Here is a 19,464-nt window from a genome sequence, read left to right on the forward strand (position 1 = left end):
TGTTTTTAACCCTCTGTGTATAAGGTCAAGGTCAGGTCAGATTTATTTATATAGCACATTTCCAACAGCCGATGCTGCACAAAGTGCTTAACAATAACAATAAAAGTGGTGTGAGATACAGCTCTGCTGTAGTATGGCAGGAAGGGACAAAGCTGCTATATAAGATGATAAACTGTGAGGTTGAGCCCCCTCTTTACTGTCATGCTCTTATTTTGAAAATGTTGGTCCCTTTATAATTGAGTCAGTATAAAAGAGCCTTTCCTGGGTTGACTTTTCCTGTTTCTTCTTTTCTTGGTTTCACCATTTTTCCCTTTTTAAAAAAAAAAAAACAACAACTTTGCTTTGCTTTCTTTGTTTTCCCTCTTTTGTAAGGTTTTCACCCATGTCCAAGTGTTTCTATAGTCCCAACTCCCCACCTGTCCTCCTGACTGTTTACCCTTCTGTGGATACCTGGATTGCAATTTTATTTATTTATTCAGTAAAACCAAACCTTTCTATTAGCATGTTTTGTGTTTAACTCCTCTCTCCCATCAACGCCTCATAACACGAAAGAGAAAAGAAAAAAAAAGCTAACATTTCATAATAGCCTGAGGTGTTCGGCTGGGAATGATGATTATGGCGTCCCTTTGTAACCATGGTTACTCACTCTTGCATACCTGTGTGCACAGTTTAACAGAAGGAACAGAGACACTGCTGTTAACACTGACATTACTCTGAGCAGCAGGCATGATTTTATGGTGACAGTGTGACAGACATGGACATTTCTCACTGGCCTCTGAAGTTTCCTTTAATAACTTTGTTGTGAGTAATGAATTTATTTTTCAATTAGGCCTAAGTGAGAAATTGGACACTGGAGAAGTGTGTGAATGTCTGGCTCGGTGCGTCACAGATTGTACTGAGCCACAGTGAGATTACAGTGGGTCCAAATTCACCCTCCCAAGTTTGTATCTGAGGCAATGTCCATGTCTGCTGTAGCAGCAACATAAGACAACACATCCTCTGCCTCCTCTTGCCTGGGCCTTGAATATTTCTTTTTTTTCCTCTTTTTTTTTTTCTTTAAAAAAAGCTTCTGATATATAGTTGAAGTGCTTGATCTAGTTAGTCACCACAGCTGCTGAGACACAACGCTTACAGCTTACATAGCAATGCTATGTTGGATCTGCTGAAAGGATGCTGATTAAGAGGCTAAATAGAAGAAAGCCCATGCAATGTTCAAACTGCAAAAAACTATGGGTTACATCTCAGATGCTACAGACCTCATAATAAGAAAAACGACCAAGTATGACTTGTTTGAAAGGATTTCCCGGTATAAGCCTCTTCTCGCTAAAAAGAACATGGCAGCTTGAATACTTGAATACTTATAGAATAATATCCTTTGAACATATGAGCCCAACGTGGAGCTGTCACTGAGCTGACCATGAACTCCTCTGTATACCAACGTATTCTAGAGTCAAATGTGAGGACTTCTGTCTAACAGCTAAAGCTTGGACCAAACTGGATGCCAAGCACTGCAGAAAATGTACAACAGAATGGCTGAAAAAGAAAAAGATAGAGGCCCAGTCAAAGTCCAAATGTCAACCTGATTGAAATGCTGCCGAGGGACTTTAAGAGGGCCGTGCATAAATGAGTGCATACACACCTCTATGAAGCAAGAAGAGAGGGTCAAAATTCCCCCATAACCATGTGAGAGACTGATAAAGTGGAACATTGAATGATGAATTCAGTTTGTTGCAGTTAAAGGGGGTTCCACGAGCTACTGAATCACAGAGCGTTTGCCACAGGACTGCAAAGAAATCTTTCTTTTTCACATGACTGTGACAATATAAACAGGTCCAGGAATACTGTCATGTTGAGATCATTAAATGCCTGCTTTAAAAAACAAACAAACAAACAAACAAAAAACAGTGGGTAAATGATGGAACTGTTCCAATCAGCATATTTAATAAAAACAACAACAACAAGGAAGGCTCCTTAAGTAGAACACCTACTTCACTCCTTAACTCCTGGTGTCTGGTTGTATCTCTGGTGGAAGGGACTGTGACCTACCAAAGAACCATGTGCTCAGACTGAGGAATGAAAATGGAGCATCCAGGGAAAACTTGAGCAGTCAGTGGACTTTCACACATGACACATTTGACTCTCACAAAAACCACTGTTTTTCTCTTAATTTCACATTATTTATTTTCTACTTTTTTCATTTTTAGCTTCTTTTGGTGTTTGGTTCCTTTAGGCCTGTTACAAAATAAAACTTACGATAAGCCCAGTTCCGCCTAAAGTAAGCCTAGCTCTTTATTCTAGGCATTTATAAATGATATATTGACAGTTCATTAATATTTAGTAACCATTTATCTATCTTCAATAAGTTGTTGATCATCACAAGGACAAGAAGATATAACTCGCATAGGAGGCAGGACAGAACCAAATCCAGTTATGCTGACAGGTAACTGCAATTTGGACACATTAGTGAGAAACATGAGAGGAAATAAACAAGAAGGATTATTCTTGGAGCAATCACGAATCACTCCGTTTTATCAACCATCTCAAACAGTTTTGATTTAAAGGTGTGTGCATTAAGAATGATGAAGCCCACACACTTTTAGAAGCTTTTAAACTCTTTATTTTATTGAAGAGTAATCGAAAGTGCTTTTGTCTAGACACAATAAAAGGTGAAACTGTAACTAACACTGAGTAGGTTTTGTACATGCTCCACACAGCACACATGTGCAGACACTGTAGGTGTTCACCCATCAGCCATTTATGCTCATATTAAAAGATTTCCAGGAGTGTAGGAGTGGCACGTTGGCTGCTTGAGAGTTCAACACGACAGAGGAATAGCAAACAAATAGTACTCTGTGAGAAAAGGCACGTACAGGCACAAGAAGAGGTAACAGCACGACGTCTAACTGCAACATCCACAAGAAAAAAAACCCACGGTGACGGCACACTTCTCAGTGTCAGAGCTAACAGGGCAGCGGTGTGTCATGGTCCCTGTGCCTCCCCGGCCAGCCCAGTGTGGCCACAAGTGCTTGTTGTTTTACTGTCTCTCTGCTCCCCTTGCCTTGCTCTCTCTCTCTCTCCTACCTGTCTGCCTGGGCGGAGCTCGGATTGGGCTCACGCCCTTGGCCCACGCACCTGCAGCTGATCTCCGGTGATCTCCTGGCACTGCACTGTCAAGATATCATCATCATGTTGGAAAAATACTTTTTAATGGAATTAACCAGCAAACACATGTAAAACTCTCTGGTAACCATGGCCACAGGATAGGAACTCATTGCTTTCCACTGCTAAAGTATGATTTTGTGGTCATTTCATGTATTTCTGTGTCCTGAAACAGCTAGTGGGACAACAATGGCAGCCATTTCGACAATAACAAGGTAGAAATTATTAGTAAGCTACAGAACCCACCTCAACACAGTGGTTACAGCATTTCTCTGAGGCTTAAGGAATCAAAAATCACCTAGTGTATCCAGCTGGTAAAATGCTACTGGCTTTTCTTTGGTGGCATGTTTGGCACTCTGATGCTGGAAACGTTTTAAGACATTCTAAAACAGCCAAATGATTTCATGATATTGTTGGGCTTGAATGTCAGGATGCTGACTGGTCAAATCCTTCTCAGGGTGTCTAGGATATAAATTGTGGAAGAGTTTGGACATTCAGAATTAAGACTGATACATCAAGAGGCCTTATGTCTTAGACACACTACAGGTATTGTTCATCCCATTGGTCTGAAGAATAGGGCTAGAACAGCTTTCTAATTTTAGCTGTCATTACAATCTGGAAATAGAGTAAGATCACCTGGCACCAAAGATCAGCCAGCAGCAGATGGACAGATTGGATTTGCTCTTAAAAATATCCTTCTTTTTCAACCAACTCTTTGTATTTAACCCCTGACGAGTCCTCAGACTCTTTGAATTCCTTGACCTAAATACAAAATGTAATACTGCAATTTAAATGCATGCACTGGTTCTCTTTGATTTCCAAAATATGTCACTTCGATCCAAGAAAATAAAGAACACACTACCTGAGGGTGGTCTTTCATCATTTCAAAAAATATATATAACACTTTTTGTAATAGTGTTATTTTTTAATCCTGACTAAAACCATCTGTTATGAAAATATATACTATTGTGTAATAGACCAGAGGGGGAGGGCTTTACCTTATTAAATATTCTCTGGAAACTAAAGAGATGTGGCCAGAGGTAGAAGTTTGTTAATCCTGTGAGGTCTCAGTGATTATACTGATGCTTAGCGATTACAAAGTCATTTTGTTATTATCCCAATTCCCAAACGTTACAGCAATCAGAATGCCTTTTGCTTCTCTCCAAAATATAGGGTCCTGACTGAGACCTCATAAAGTTAAACATACTGAGTACAATGAAAATAAATTCACAGTTTCTGTCTTTCTGAGGGAGTGGAGTTACTTTTCCTTGATTCCTTATATTTCTGGAATAAATCTCTAAATAAATCTTTTGGGACTCTGGACTGAAAATGTAACAGGTTCCTCCTCTGAAGAGAAACAGGTGTTCTCATCTGCCAAGTCCGGCTTCTTGGCAGCAGCCAGCTTCATGTCATACCAGGAGTGTGAGTTTAACTTCGGAGCCAAGCCTTTCCGTCACCCACACACACACACACACACACACACACACACACACACATATATATATATATATATATAAATTATTATTTTTTTTTTTATTCCTCCCCAGTCTGGGACACCCACTGAAATGTGCCAGACTCACATTCTGAAAGTGATGCAGAGTATGATGCAAATATTCCCCTACAAGGCCGGCACATGTAAGTACTACACAATGGAATAAGTTGATATCCTGGACATGAAGATTGCCATATTTACAGCTTTGTAACATATATGTGTAATATGCACCAGATGTTGCTTTAATGACACTGAAAGAGAAAACAGTGGGATGAAAGTTAAACAATCCCCGTAAATCAAACACCCTTCAACATCAGATTGCACTTTTTCCTGAGAAGACATACAACCCTGAATGAGAAGCTTTGGGGAAAAGCAGCGAGTGGTAAAGTGACATTTATATTATTTTATTTACAGTTACGCTTCCTCAAGTTTGATGAACTCCATTACCCATAAATAGAGCTCAGTGTTAATCTCATCAGGAAATCCAGCTTTTGTGGATGACGTGCTTGCTTGTATTAATTTAGTCTTGATTTTTTTCCTCTTAACTATTGATTTCTTTGATTTTAGCTCTAGCATAGTGCATGTGAAGCTTAAAATTTAGCCAAGTGTCTTTGAAATGATCAGTTTCAATACTGTGAGGGCCCAAATGTTGGTCATCGAAACATAATGTTCTTTATTGCATCAGTATTGTTGGTCCATAGTCTTTTAAATGGTTTCCAATACTAGATCAGGATGTTAGCAAGCTAAAAAAAAGGCTCTTTGAGCTTGCAGATTTACTTCCTGTTGTTAAGTCAACCAGGTGCTCTTCTTCTTTGAAGCTTGAATGGTGTGGAACAGAACAGTATCACTTTCCAGTCAAACCAGCAGGTTACAGGAGATTTTACTTTGCATATTTTAAAAGTCTCTGCGTTAGACGCATTTTCTCAAAGTTTATAGATCTCCTTCCTGTGACTCAGCCACTGTTGTCAACAGCAACAGGCAGCAGAGGGACAGCCGCCTCACTCTTCTCAGAGTTGCCACCATCATTCTTCCTAGTTTGGTGGTTGGTTGTCTTCTTTTTCTCCTCCTTCTCTGCAGTATCTAAATTAGCCCTTGGGAGAGGTGGGAACTCCCTGCAGTATGGCGGCGGCAAGCATGGCACTAGATGCACCTCACCACTTTCATTTAAGAGCTGGACACAGGTGTAGAAGTCCTGCGGTGAGGGGCTGGTGCTGAAAGTGAGGTCTGGAGTGGGGATGGTGTTGGAAAGGCTGGGATGTTCCATCATGCTGTAGTCCGTCCGGGGCAGTGATACGATCTCTGGCATCGGCCACGGGGAAGGAATACTCAGAGGTGGGGTGAAGGCTTCAGTGGGTAAAGAGCAGTAAGGTGGAACATTCTGCATGTACGAGTTTGGGTTTAGAGCTGTGAGCTGATGCCGGGTGGACACTTCTAAGGGCGCCGGGTTGCAGGGAACTATTAAGGTGTCCCTCTCTGATTCCGAAGGGTTGTGTGCGTCGCTGCTGTGCTTCGGTGTGGTGAGATAGATGTCATCAGTGCTGACGTGGTCCCAGACTTCCTCAGAGTAGCTTGGAGGCCTGTAGCTGTGGAAGTTACTGAAGTGGCGGTTGATTTCGTCCAAGTTCCCCTTCTGAGGATGGAGGTGGGGATGGGAGGAATAAATAAATAAAGAAAAAAATAATGAACCAATGAGAAATTAAGATGTAGAAGAAAATGGGAAAAGAAGAAGAATGATAAAGGAAATAATAGTAAGGCAAATTAAGAAATTAAGAGGAAGAGGATCAGGAAAGCAAAAGCATGAGAAATGAAAATTAAGATGAGGAAAAATAGAATCAAAATGTAAATGGGAAATGAGGAAAGTGATAGAAAAAAGAAAAAGAACATGAGGGCAATTTTCAGTGAAAACAGCAAAAGAAGGAGAAACATGAGGATACAATAAGAAAAAGAGGGGGAGGGGAGATAAAAGCAACAAATGGAAAGAAGGCAATAAAGGAGCAGAAGTACAAGGTCAGGACAAATGGCTAAAACACGACCCTGAAAGGAGGGATGCATGCACGCATTTTACCTTCAGGAGCAATGGGTCAATCCCGATGATCCGTGGCTTTGGAATGGGTGGCAGGAAGTACTCTTTTATTCTGAAGGTGAATGTAGACAGAGAGGAGGTTTGAACATGTCAGTACGCAAACAAAAACAACACATTCATCCTCCCACGCTGTAACAGTGTGACCCTGAGAAGAGACAAAACCTATCGCCGTTCGCTCATTTTGTCCACACTGAGGAGTGAAGCTAATCTTTATTTTTCACAGTGTGTTTCTGTGGAGCCTCTGAAAAGTTCCCATGGAAAATATTATTCTGAACCACTTTCTGCTTTAAATAGGAACTGTTGGTGTGTATTATGGAGCAATGCAGATATGATAAATTATAGGGAAGAGAAGCTCAAACACATGCCAAAATAGCCAAAATATCCTGATCACCTCCTGGTGGCTGTATGTGAAAAGGATTATTCAAAAAAGACTGATCAACAAGCTGGTTTGAAGGGGTTGCCAAGAGAAAACAACTTCTCTCTAAAAAGAACATTGCAACACAGCTTAAGTTTGCAGTGATGCATCTGAACAAACCAGAAGACATCCTTTGGGCAGAAGAGACCAAAGTAAAGATGTCTGATCATAATGCACAAACAAACACAGTGTATCAGCACAAACAATTCATACCAGCTTACAGCATGGTGGTGGACGGATCATGAGTTAGGCTTGTTTTGCAGCCACAAGTCAATGAGTTGACCATGAGGTGCTCTGTATATCCAAGTATTCTAGAGTCAAATTTGAGACCATCTGTCCAACAACTAAAGCTCGGCCCAAACCGTGTCATTAAACAGGACAATGATCCCAAGCACAGTAGAGAATCTACAGCAGACTGACTGTGGCTCAGTCAAAGTCCAGACTTTAACCTGATTGAAATGCTCTGGTGGGACTAGATTATTTTTAATATGTAGTGATATGTAAAACCTTGAAAAAGGGTGTACTTGCCTTTAATTGACACACATAAAATAGGCAGCTTCACGGCAGCACTAAGCTAGCACACACACATTGAACGAAGTCAGTGTTCCAGCCATAAAATGTATTTAATCTTTTTAAAAAATGTAGCGTTATCTCTGAGCCTGCTCTTCCTGTGCGTCAGAATTGGATAGTTTAACAATTTAAGTTTAACAATTTCTCTGCAGCTGAACATTCTTTACAAATTTGAAGGTCTTCCTAAAAATGAATCAGTTCAGATGTAAAGAAAATTCTTATTGACAGCTACAAAAACAAGAAGCAGGGCAGCAGTTAGCGTCTTACTTCTACACCTGCAATATTAAACCCAAAAATCTAAATCAAATGATGTGTGTGTGTTTGTGTGTCCGGGCGCATGTGTATATGTGGCAAGACAAAGATAGAAACAGATGTGTATTTTTTCTCACCTCTTGCTTTGTAGAACAATACTGAAGGTGATAACAAGCAGAGCCACAACGCCAACTCCAGTCACCAGAATCAGCACCAGCAATTTACCTGCACAGGTAACACACACCTTGAGTCACCGTCCCTCTCCTCCTCCCCTGCAGCTTTACTCCTTCAGTGACACATTTAATTGGGAAAAGGGATGTTTTTTTAACAGAGGAAATCTTTTGTGATGTTGTGGGTGGGCCTAAGGGGCTTGGACCCACCAATTTAACAAAGAGCCCATCAGGACTGCCTGTGAGAGAGATTTTCCTCGATTTCATGTTAAATGATTATAACAAATACAATTAAAAATAAAAAATGAAAAAAGACTGTCGTTTTCCAATCTTTGAAGATAACATTCATTAATTTATCATTCACACCAATCAGAACAGGCCATTTCACACGAGCTGATGCATGTTAAGCAAGCAGGAGTCATTCAGCAAAGAAACTTTCTTTAATTTTTTTTCTTTTGCATTGCATACTGCTGTGGATGCATATCTTGTGACATGGCATGATGCTTATTGAAGCAGCATGGCTCTCTCCTGCTGTTTAAAAGATATTTACACTACCCTTAGGGGAAAAAACTAATTTTCCCTGAGATTGTTAATAAATGGGTCACATGTATTTTACACAGTAGCTTTTTTTCACAGTAGAACTACACAGAGCTGAACATTTCTGCATATCGTTCTCTTTGAAAGCAGAGGCAGTTTCTATTGAGAGAAGTTAATGAATTTAAATACAATGAGCCTCTCGACTGATGAGAGTCAATGTAGCTTATCAAACAGTCTCTTTCTTCAGCTCTCTTTTACTGTGATCTAGCCTATATGATGGAAATAATTCAAATAAGACAGGATTTATTTAATTTCAGTTGGATTTCAGTGTCTAGCCATCCATCCATCCATCCATCATCTATGGAGTAGTAGCAGATCTAATCTGAATCCCTCCCAAATGACTGAAGTTCTCACCCGATCACTGAGGGAGAGCCTCTTTCAGTCACTGCCCACAGCTTGTGAACTGGCTTATATTAGTATTTCTAATGTACAGCAAAAATAACAGTGACTGATTGGGTACTGCTTCCTTGATTGATACAGGCACATGTACCTGCTTGTAATAAATAGAAGTGGTAGCATTAAAAACATTAACTTCTGTAATGTGAATCCTCAGCTCAAATAGATCTGATCCATTCTGTCCAAATTCAGAATCCTGGCACTGCACTGAAAGAAATGCTGTTTCTATGTCTGAAAAACTGTCTTTTTTTGTTTGTTTTTTTAAATTTGTTTTTTTTAAAACAACATTGCATGTAAAAGAAATATGCTTAATGTGCTTAAAAAGCTTAGCATGTGTCTGCAGGATTAATGTCTAGTGTCAAGCTGTAGATGTTTGAATCCTTCCTCCTGTGCCACAGCACTACTGAGTCTGTGTTGAGAGCTTTTAACTGGATGGTGTTTTTTTTAAGTTATTGATGTCTTGTCATTGCCTGTACTAAATGCAATGTGATTTTATGCCTGCATTATAAAGCTTTAGTTAGGATCTACAATAAAAATAGGTGCTTAACTTTTTTGTACTTGCCTTAAAATTTGTTCAAAATGAATCTCACGAGAAACCGACAAAATATAATTTAAAAATGCAGAAACATACTGTGTTCACTGCAATTAAACCAACAATAAATGTAAAAATAAGAAACACTTGAAAGTCAAAACCAGAAGCATGTAAATCAGCACCGTTACTCCGTCTGGCTGCTGATGTACCTGCAGACTGCCTCGGGGGGATGCTCATCACCAGCGTGGCGCTCCAGTCACTCCACAGCTTGGAGTGCTGCGCACGGCAACGAACTCGGACCACGTAGTCGTCCACCGGGAGTCCAAGCAGCTCCACCTGAGGCTCACGCAGAGGATACTTCACCTGCATACAGACAACATGTTCTGTGACATGCAGACCATAATGAACTACTTTATACGTAAAACTCTGTCTAAAGAAGAGTAATGAACTCAGTGTAACGTGTATAACATTTTCTGCCACATTGTTTTACACAGGATTTTGTTGGCAAATTTTTTTTAAGTTCTTGGTTCGTTTGTTTTGTATCTTGAGATTCTATGTGCTCAATTTAGGGTCTCTCCTCTTTTTTCCTGACATTTTGTTGAAGTTTGCCATCCTCATCACATTTTTGTTTGAGCTTGTTTTTTCTAATGTCTATTAATTAAATTCTGTACAAGATTCAAAATATTATCTTTTATGTAGATGATGCACCCAACATTTTCCTCACACCCACAAGCTAGTTTCTCATTCACCTGAAACCAAAACTCGATTAAAACAAATGACTGTAATCTCACATTTGAATCAGTTGTCTGCGCTTAAATTATTTTTAAAAGTAAAATAAAATAAAGGCAAATATCACCAATTTAATTTAGAAACACACCTCAGTGATGTAAAGATTTCTTTTCTTTCCTAAATAAATATCCAGAACTGTAAATGTAAAGATCTTCCCCCAAGAACTTTTTTTCTTTTCTTCCATTTGTATAAAAACTCATCTGTAGTTCATTATTACTTCTCTCTTTACCTTCCAGTTGTCTGGCTCGGTAATACGTCTGTACTGCAGCTCATAGACCAGCGTGATCCAACCGTACTGCACATGGGCAGGCACCGGGTAGGTCCAGGAGATCAGCGCATTGTGGCCCATTTCATCACCACCGACGTCTGTCAGGTTGTAGGTCAGGTTGACTGGTGTTTCCGTCTGAACTGTGAACAAAAAAAGGATCCAGAACATGGTAAATACTAGTGTATCAGAATTGTCAAAATTCTGGGTTCTCTTTTCTCTTAGACTTGGGTAGGAACTATTAGTACCCTACTTATCACTGGTGGTGGACTTCAGAAGGGGTCAGCACAGAGACTACAAGCCCATTATCATCAATGGAGCTCCAGCGGAGAGGGTGCAGTCCTTCAAGTATCTTGGTGTCCACATCTCCTCAGACCTGACAAGGGCTGCCCACATTCAGGTCCAGACCAAAAAGGCCAGGCAGCGCCTGTATCACCTACGACAACTGAGGAAGTTCAGGGTCTCTCCAAAGATCCTCAGGATTTTCTATACAGGCGCTGTGGAGAGCATCCTCACACAGAACATGACATCGTGGTTCGGGAACAGCTGTGTGAAGGACCAAAAAGCTCTCCAGAGAGTGATCCGTACAGCAGAACGCTGCTGCAGGATTGCTCTCCCCCCGCTTCAGGACACCTACACCAGGAGATGCCGGACTAAAGCAGCGCAGATACTGAAGGACCCGTCCCATCCTGGCAACAAACTGTTCCAACTTCTGCAATCTGGTAGAAGGTTCCGCATCTTCCGGGCAAGGACAGAGAGACTCAAGAGGAGCTTCTATCCCCAAGCCATCCGTGCCCTAAACACACACACCCGGCCTCTCACATCATCTATAATTGACTGAATCAGGACTCTTCCAGACACTAAACCAAGGCACAATGTACATTTCAATTCATTTAATTTTAAATTGTCTATCCTGTAAAATAGTCAGATGTCTATTCATATTAATGTACAGAATTCACCTGCTTGCTGCTACTACTGCACATTCACCCAATGTATATACTACATATATATATAATGTTCTTCCTCTACACCCCCCCCCCCCCCCCTCCCAATTTCTTTGCACATGTCGAGGAGCGTGTCAGGCTACATTTCACTGTGTGTTATACTTGTATAACTATGCATGTGACAAATAAAGAACCTTGAACTTGAACTTGAAGCATATTGGGAGGTTTTGAGTGTACTATACAGGGATATAATATAAACACTACACTCTCTATATTTTAACATTAAAAAATGTCAAACTCATTATGTAGTGAGTCTGAAAATGTATTGGAGTGTTCTCATTAAAACTCTAATTGAAATTCGACATCAAAGGGTATTTGTCAGAGGGAAATTCACCCTCTGACTGATTCATCTAAGGTGTGTTTGCTTCTTCTTAGGTGTGCAACATTTCAGTAATGAGTCATGAGAATAATTCATTTCTAACACTGAAACTGTAACCTTTAATTCAATTCCAGTGAAAACGCCTATCTGCAGCTGTTAGCTGAATCTCCTGCATGGCTGTGATAAGAGCGACGTCTCTGACCTCCCCTGACATCTGAGGCACACAAAAAAAAGAGCACTACACTGCTGGTCACATGACGCTGCTTCACGCACGTGTTCAGTGATAATGATGCCAAGCAGACCTCCGATCTGCAACCCCTCAAAACCAGCTCAGGAAGTGGACTGCTCTGGTCCAAATGTGCAGCATCTGGATAATAACAGACACTCAGTCCCCAATAAATGAGATTAGCAGCTGGTCATTACACGCAGAATCTCAATATAAGCAGGGTCTGAGGCCTTTAAAAAACTTCCCTCAATTAAGGAATGACCTTGTGAATCTTATATTTAAGTAAGAATGAATGGCTGCTAATAGACTCAATATGAAGTGAAACAAGATTCTAATCACATCAGGAGCTCACTCACATGGTTAACCTTGAAATGCTCCACAGCTAAATTACTTCAGTTCAGACTGAGCATACTGAGAGATTCTGAGGCTGGTTTTAACAAATAATAACTATTTATTATTTATTTATTAACTTTATTGTTATCTTATATTATTATGGTAAACATGATAAGCAATAATAGATTTTGAAATGGTCAAATTAGCACTGTTCGTATATTTGTGTAGGTATAAAGAAGACTCTCTGAAATTAGGAAATGAAGCGATTCTGATGTGGCAGCTATGCTGTAGCTCAGGTGGCAGAGCAGGTCAGCCACTAATCAGAAGGTCGGTGGTTCGATCCCAGGCTGCCTCCTGGCTGCATGCCAAATATCCTTGGGCAAGATACTAACCCCGTGTTTGCCTACTGGTGGTGGTCAGAGGGCCCGGTGGCGCCAGTGTCCGGCAGCCTCGCCTCTGTCAGTGTGCCCCAGGGCAGCTGTGGCTACAATGTAGCTTGCCATCGCCAGTGTGTGAATGTGTGTGAATGACTGAATGTAGTGTGAAGCGCTTTGGACTAGAAAGGGACTAGAAAAGCGCTATACAAATGCAGGCCATTTACCATTATTATTGTTATGTATTATCTTACAACGCTTCAGTAAGCGATAGGCAGGTTGCTTCTCTAAGACCATTGCTGATGTCTTTCCTTCTTGGCATTGAGTTACCGCACACCTGAATGTTCCTGACTAGCAAACTCCCAAAACTTTTATAGAGGTGCTCACACTTGCTGATGAAATGTAAAATATTTGAATTTAAAAAGGGTGAAATTTTATTTTACCATGACTGTATATTTGATTAAGTACTATGATTTGTTTCTGTCATAAATACCTTTTAAAAACTAAAAAGGCCTTTCAGAAGTAAAGACATTTTATGTGAAATCAAATTTCATACTTTTTAAAACTTCTTAAGAATGCATGGGAACCCTGATTTATCTACCTCATGTGGAGACATATAATTACATTCCCCTTTTTTCACACAACTAGATTTCCATTTGCTTTGCAGACTTGTGCTTAAGTGTTACTTTTTACTGCCATTAACAGAATAAATCCAATTTAGCCAAGAAGTCAGCAATCATGTCAGTCGGGACGGTGAGTCAGTGGAACAGGGCAACGGGATGTGAGTAGAGGTTATTAAGCCTTAAAACATATTCTGGCAGAAAGCAACAGGCTCTGAAAATAAGTCAAGAGAGCAGTGCTGGGAGAAAACCATTAATCTTGTGAATTCATAAGTGAAAACATTTATTTTGCCACTCAATCTGCTCTCAATGCTGCTGTTTCTTTCCAAACTGACAGCTGCTCATTAAAGATGTTAAATGTTAAACTAGATCCATTTAAATAGAGCTGAAGAAGCGCATTCAGGTATGGCACTGTGCCATAATGAAGGAGACGAGGAAATCACTTTAGCTTTGGACCAAAGCAAAGTAAAATTTGTTTTCCCAAATTGAATAGGCTCTGTAATAGACTGAACAGCTTTCTAATCTGCTTGATTTGTTGCCATTCCAGCTAAAAATGGAGTTAAGAGCCAAGCCAATTGGTAATGTATTTTCTGATTCAGGAATTTAAATGTATGTAAGTTGTGAGGAGACAGCAGACAGTGTGTTCTGCAAAAGTACAAATGGAAAGTGCCAAAAGAGCCAAATGTTGACAACACAGCATTCTGACCTGTCATCCAAACATGGTCCCTCTAGGTTACAAAAAAAGCATAGCCAAAACACTTACACACAAACCAATGTGTGACATCACTGTGGCTGTGTCCATCTGTTATATACAGTTTATGTGTAAAAGGTATTCCCTCAGCAGACGGTACTTGTTACACTTAAAGACAATTTTAAATCAAAACTCTAAACACGACCTGTCCAGATGAGGTTATGTGTTGAGGGTAAGTACCATGGTGATTCAGCCAGATAGCCACAACGCTTCCTTTAATCTCCCTTCATAGTGCACACCTCACATCCCCCTATTATCCTCTATTTAGGTTCAGGATTAATCCAATCCAGATGAAGTAGGTGGGTAATTATTCACGCCATCACAGTGACTATTACAGTTGTTATTAACTCCTAGTTCTCGGCAAACTGGCAGCTCTGTCAACTGTCAAGTTCTCTTTGTCTTTTTATGAACTTGAAGATGAGCCTAAAGATCCTCCTCTGTCCTTGAGTGTTAATTTTTTTTAATGAATGGTGTGATGTAATGATAAAGAGGTCAAATTTACAGCTGTACTTAGTTAGGGCTAATTTTGAGCAAGGACAAAACCTGTTATTTACATAGTGAATAAAGGTCATATTGAGCTGCTTGTACTAATAACACATTTGGTGGCTTTTTACCAGATACACATAAAATTACAGCTCAATTATGATGACAGTGAGGAAAAGTTAAAAACCTACTGATTTCCAGTCCAAAGTCCTTTGGCTCTTCGTGTACAAATGTTTTTCTGTTTCTGATTTATATCGAGTTTGAGATTAGAACAAGTTCTCCTTCCCGTGAACTTGCTGTGAATTATCTTATTTATGCAATCTTTTAAGTTTTCCAGGAGGTAAAATGAATTAAAGCCTGCAGACAATAAAGTCATCTCACTTTTGCCCTTTATTTCGCTGCTGCTTTGACCACAGGTGGCGCAGCTGGCTGTCTGAGCATGAAGATTTCTTTTTTAAAAAATGGGTTTATCAATACTCAGACATGAATTTTGAAGCCTTGAAACTCGCTCTGTTTTCGTCTGTTTTCTTGTATCACTTTGTTCTCAATGTTAGTCAGTAAATAAGAGGTCGCAAGGAGAAATCTGCACCAAAATCAATTTCCAATGGAATCAAATTCCATTTAACAGAACAGTTTTGTTGTTGGCTGAATAACAAACGAACCAAATCAAAACAAAAAGAAGCAAAAAAACTGAACTTCTGTGTAATGGAGTCATATAATTAGTTTGAATCAGCATTTTTAACCGAGATCCGACCCCTTACCTATTTCCGCCACGTCCAGGCAGTGCTGCTTGGAGGTGTAGTTTCTGTGGGTGGTTATGGCGGTCACGGTCAAACAGTACACCATCCATATAGATGTGTGGCTGCTGTCAAAGTGGCAGCTGTTGGGGCCGCCAGTCACATAGTCTGGACATTCCAGTTTGGCTTCCTTCCTTCACAAAATCAAAGAAAAAACACATTTAGATAAACACTAACAAACAAAAGGGAAATCAGTAAATTAACACTGGACATCTTTTTAAACAATACTTGGGCTTTCTTTTCTTTTTGGCTTTTTTAACAGTCTAATTTTGTCTAATTTCCAAGCAGGTTTGCAATAATTTATCACACTTATTGTAGACATCATGAAGCCAAACATCCAACCAGAGGGCTGAAGAACTGTTTTCAGCCAAAAGAAAAACAAGGTATCCCACAACAGATGGTCTCACTCCTGAGGACCTGAGGTTAACACATGGAGATTACAGAGAGAGACACACAAATTCTGGGGAAAGTTCTCGATCAAGCCCCAAACCAAAACTGAATCCAGTCCTGACCTAGTAGTCCCAACATCTGAAACCAGCTTAAAACCAGGTTAAAACCATTATAAAGAAATGGCCAAATCAAAGCCCCAAATCAGGTTCAACGTTAGGCTAATGCCTCAAATTGATCTTAACTGTAATATTTTAAGGAACTTGTCTTTAAGTTTTGAGACTTTTCTATATGGAGGATAATCACAAGCTTATGTTTAACCTTATTAGCATGTTTGTATTCAGTCCTAGTGAGGGTATTTCATGTAAATAAAAAGTGTGTAATGGCAGTTTAATATATTAAAACACAAACAGCACTGAGGTGTGCCTGCAGAGTGTAATCTCCCTCTCTGAGCTGTGACTTTATTCCTAGCTGCTTTGGTGTTTAGTAAGATTTTGTCTTTTTTTTTTTTTTATCAGATAATCCCTGATCTACATTTGTTTTCCCAAACAAACATACAAAGTGCAGCAGGAGATGAAACAACAATCAGTAGGAGCTCTGAAGCCACGTGGTGGTCAAAAGCACAATCCAATTTGTCCTGATTAGTGGCAGCGTTTTCTTTGCTGTGGCTGCCATCTGGGCCAGCTGGCATCTGTTTGAGGCCACGTGAGTCTGCGTTCAGGATTTCAGAGCAGCTTGGAAATATTGACCTTCTTAAAAGCTTCCCGGTGACGCGAAGCACGAGAAATCAAACTGCACAAACTCACCTGACCCAGAAACTGACCCAGTGTGCTGCTGATCTGGGGCTTCTTTTATAGTTTCACAAGGCTAAAACAAGGCTCTTATTGTTTGTTAGGGTGGATGTTTTATAAGGTTTTATAACATAATATGTTTACACTAACCCCACTAATGTGGGTTAGTGTAAAGCATTGATGAAATTTGAAACAATTTGATTACAATTTTTAAAGCCTTTTAGTCCCTCAGTCTCAAACATATGCACTAAGGCCACCAGTCAACACCTATCTACTGTTTATTTTAGTCCTAGTTAACTGTGAGATGTGGAGTTCATACTCTTTGGAGTAGGTGAGGATGTGGGTGACTTCCTCTCCGTCTGTCAGGTTGCTGAGTGGATGCCACCAGCAGGTGAAGTCCTCCATGTTTGGCGAGCGGCAGAAGTAGATGTGAGGCCTTGTCGTGGTGCCACCAGTCGCCTCTGTGGAGTCACACATGGGTGGAGTTAGAGGAAGTATGATGAAATTATAGTCTGCTCACGACATTTTCCTTCCTCAAGCCCCTCAGTTTAATTCATTCTGTCTGTTACAAGCCATTTCAGCTACTTCCTCTTTAAGGTCATCCTCCCTTTGACCTAACATTCATTTGACTGGCTGTCTGTCAGTTTGAAATATTTGGCCACATTTGTGCCTGTGATATCATACAAGGCCAAGAGTAGAAAAAAACTGAACCTGAGTGTCTGAAACCTGAAATTTTGCTCACAATGAACACCTGTATATACAGTGACCTTCATTGTTTTAAACTTGTATGTATGACACACAATAAGAAATGGCAGCTGTGGTGCAAAAATCATTGATGATTACAGTGGGGCAAAAAAGTATTTAGTCAGCCACCGATTGTGCAAGTTCCCCCACCTAAAATGATGACAGAGGTCAGTAATTTGCACCAGAGGTACACTTCAACTGTGAGAGACAGAATGTGAAAAAAAAAATCCATGAATCCACATGGTAGGATTTGTAAAGAATTTATTTGTAAATCAGGGTGGAAAATAAGTATTTGGTCAATAACAAAAATACAACTCAATACTTTGTAACATAACCTTTGTTGGCAATAACAGAGGTCAAACGTTTACTATAGGTCTTTACCAGGTTTGCACACACAGTAGCTGGTATTTTGGCCCATTCCTCCATGCAGATCTTCTCGAGAGCAGTGATGTTTTGGGGCTGTCGCCGAGCAACACGGACTTTCAACTCCCGCCACAGATTTTCTATGGGGTTGAGGTCTGGAGACTGGCTAGGCCACTCCAGGACTTTCAAATGCTTCTTACGGAGCCACTCCTTTGTTGCCCGGGCGGTGTGTTTTGGATCATTGTCATGTTGGAAGACCCAGCCTCGTTTCATCTTCAAAGTTCTCACTGATGGAAGGAGGTTTTGGCTCAAAATCTCACGATACATGGCCCCATTCATTCTGTCCTTAACACGGATCAGTCGTCCTGTCCCCTTGGCAGAAAAACAGCCCCATAGCATGATGTTTCCACCCCCATGCTTCACAGTAGGTATGGTGTTCTTGGGATGCAACTCAGTATTCTTCGTCCTCCAAACACGACGAGTTGAGTTTATACCAAAAAGTTCTACTTTGGTTTCATCTGACCACATGACATTCTCCCAATCCTCTGCTGTATCATCCATGTGCTCTCTGGCAAACTTCAGACGGGCCTGGACATGCACTGGCTTCAGCAGCGGAACACGTCTGGCACTGCGGGATTTGATTCCCTGCCGTTGTAGTGTGTTACTGATGGTGACCTTTGTTACTTTGGTCCCAGCTCTCTGCAGGTCATTCACCAGGTCCCCCCGTGTGGTTCTGGGATCTTTGCTCACCGTTCTCATGATCATTTTGACCCCACGGGATGAGATCTTGCGTGGAGCCCCAGATCGAGGGAGATTATCAGTGGTCTTGTATGTCTTCCATTTTCTGATGATTGCTCCCACAGTTGATTTTTTCACACCAAGCTGCTTGCCTATTGTAGATTCACTCTTCCCAGTCTGGTACAGGTCTACAATACTTTTCCTGGTGTCCTTCGAAAGCTCTTTGGTCTTGGCCATGGCGGAGTTTGGAGTCTGACTGTTTGAGGCTGTGGACAGGTGTCTTTTATACAGATGATGAGTTCAAACAGGTGCCATTCATACAGGTAACGAGTGGGGGACAGAAAAGCTTCTTATAGAAGACGTTACAGGTCTGTGAGAGCCAGAGATTTTCCTTGTTTGAGGTGACCAAATACTTATTTTCCACCGTGATTTACGAATAAATTCTTTACAAATCCTATAATTAAGAAGTAGGACAACTGAAGCAAACATGGCCCACATGACTGCAGCAAACTGAAAACTATTACAATCATTTCTAAAAACACGTCCTCTCTTTTTTTTATGATTTATTGAGAGCAGACTGATGATAATTCAATTTCTTTCAAATTAAATATAAAAGACAGACAAAGTGGGCATACAGCTGTGCTACACAGTAACTCTTTGATCAATCTGCTCTTCTTCAGGCACAGCAGGGATTTTGGAGACTCACACTGTGAATACAAACACAGTGCTCTCTAAAGCATGACACTCTTTCACAAGCAGAAAAACAACTGGCCGAAAACAGGGGCAGACAAATCAATCAAGCACTCAGCCACAC

The 19,464-nt window shown here is 40.5% G+C and overlaps 1 protein-coding gene across 1 annotated transcript in view; it reads right to left on the reverse strand.

Moving 5' to 3' along the window:
* Positions 1–5,603: 5,603 nt before the first annotated feature.
* Positions 5,604–19,464, reverse strand: part of crfa4 (cytokine receptor family, class I receptor 4) — a 52,286-nt gene continuing 38,425 nt past the window's right edge. The window contains exons 3-9 of the mRNA XM_085348996.1: positions 17,125–17,266; positions 15,592–15,761; positions 10,685–10,863; positions 9,876–10,029; positions 8,109–8,196; positions 6,717–6,786; positions 5,604–6,281 (exon numbers count right to left, since the gene is read on the reverse strand). Of these exons, the coding sequence (XP_085205122.1) occupies positions 5,604–6,281; positions 6,717–6,786; positions 8,109–8,196; positions 9,876–10,029; positions 10,685–10,863; positions 15,592–15,761; positions 17,125–17,266 (1,481 nt within the window). The remainder of the gene's footprint in view (positions 6,282–6,716; positions 6,787–8,108; positions 8,197–9,875; positions 10,030–10,684; positions 10,864–15,591; positions 15,762–17,124; positions 17,267–19,464) is intronic.

The sequence above is a fragment of the Diplotaxodon limnothrissa genome, linkage group LG23, assembly GCF_057381915.1.
Source record: "Diplotaxodon limnothrissa isolate DT_005_m linkage group LG23, D_limnothrissa_male_GT1.1, whole genome shotgun sequence".
Lineage (NCBI taxonomy): Eukaryota > Metazoa > Chordata > Actinopteri > Cichliformes > Cichlidae > Diplotaxodon > Diplotaxodon limnothrissa.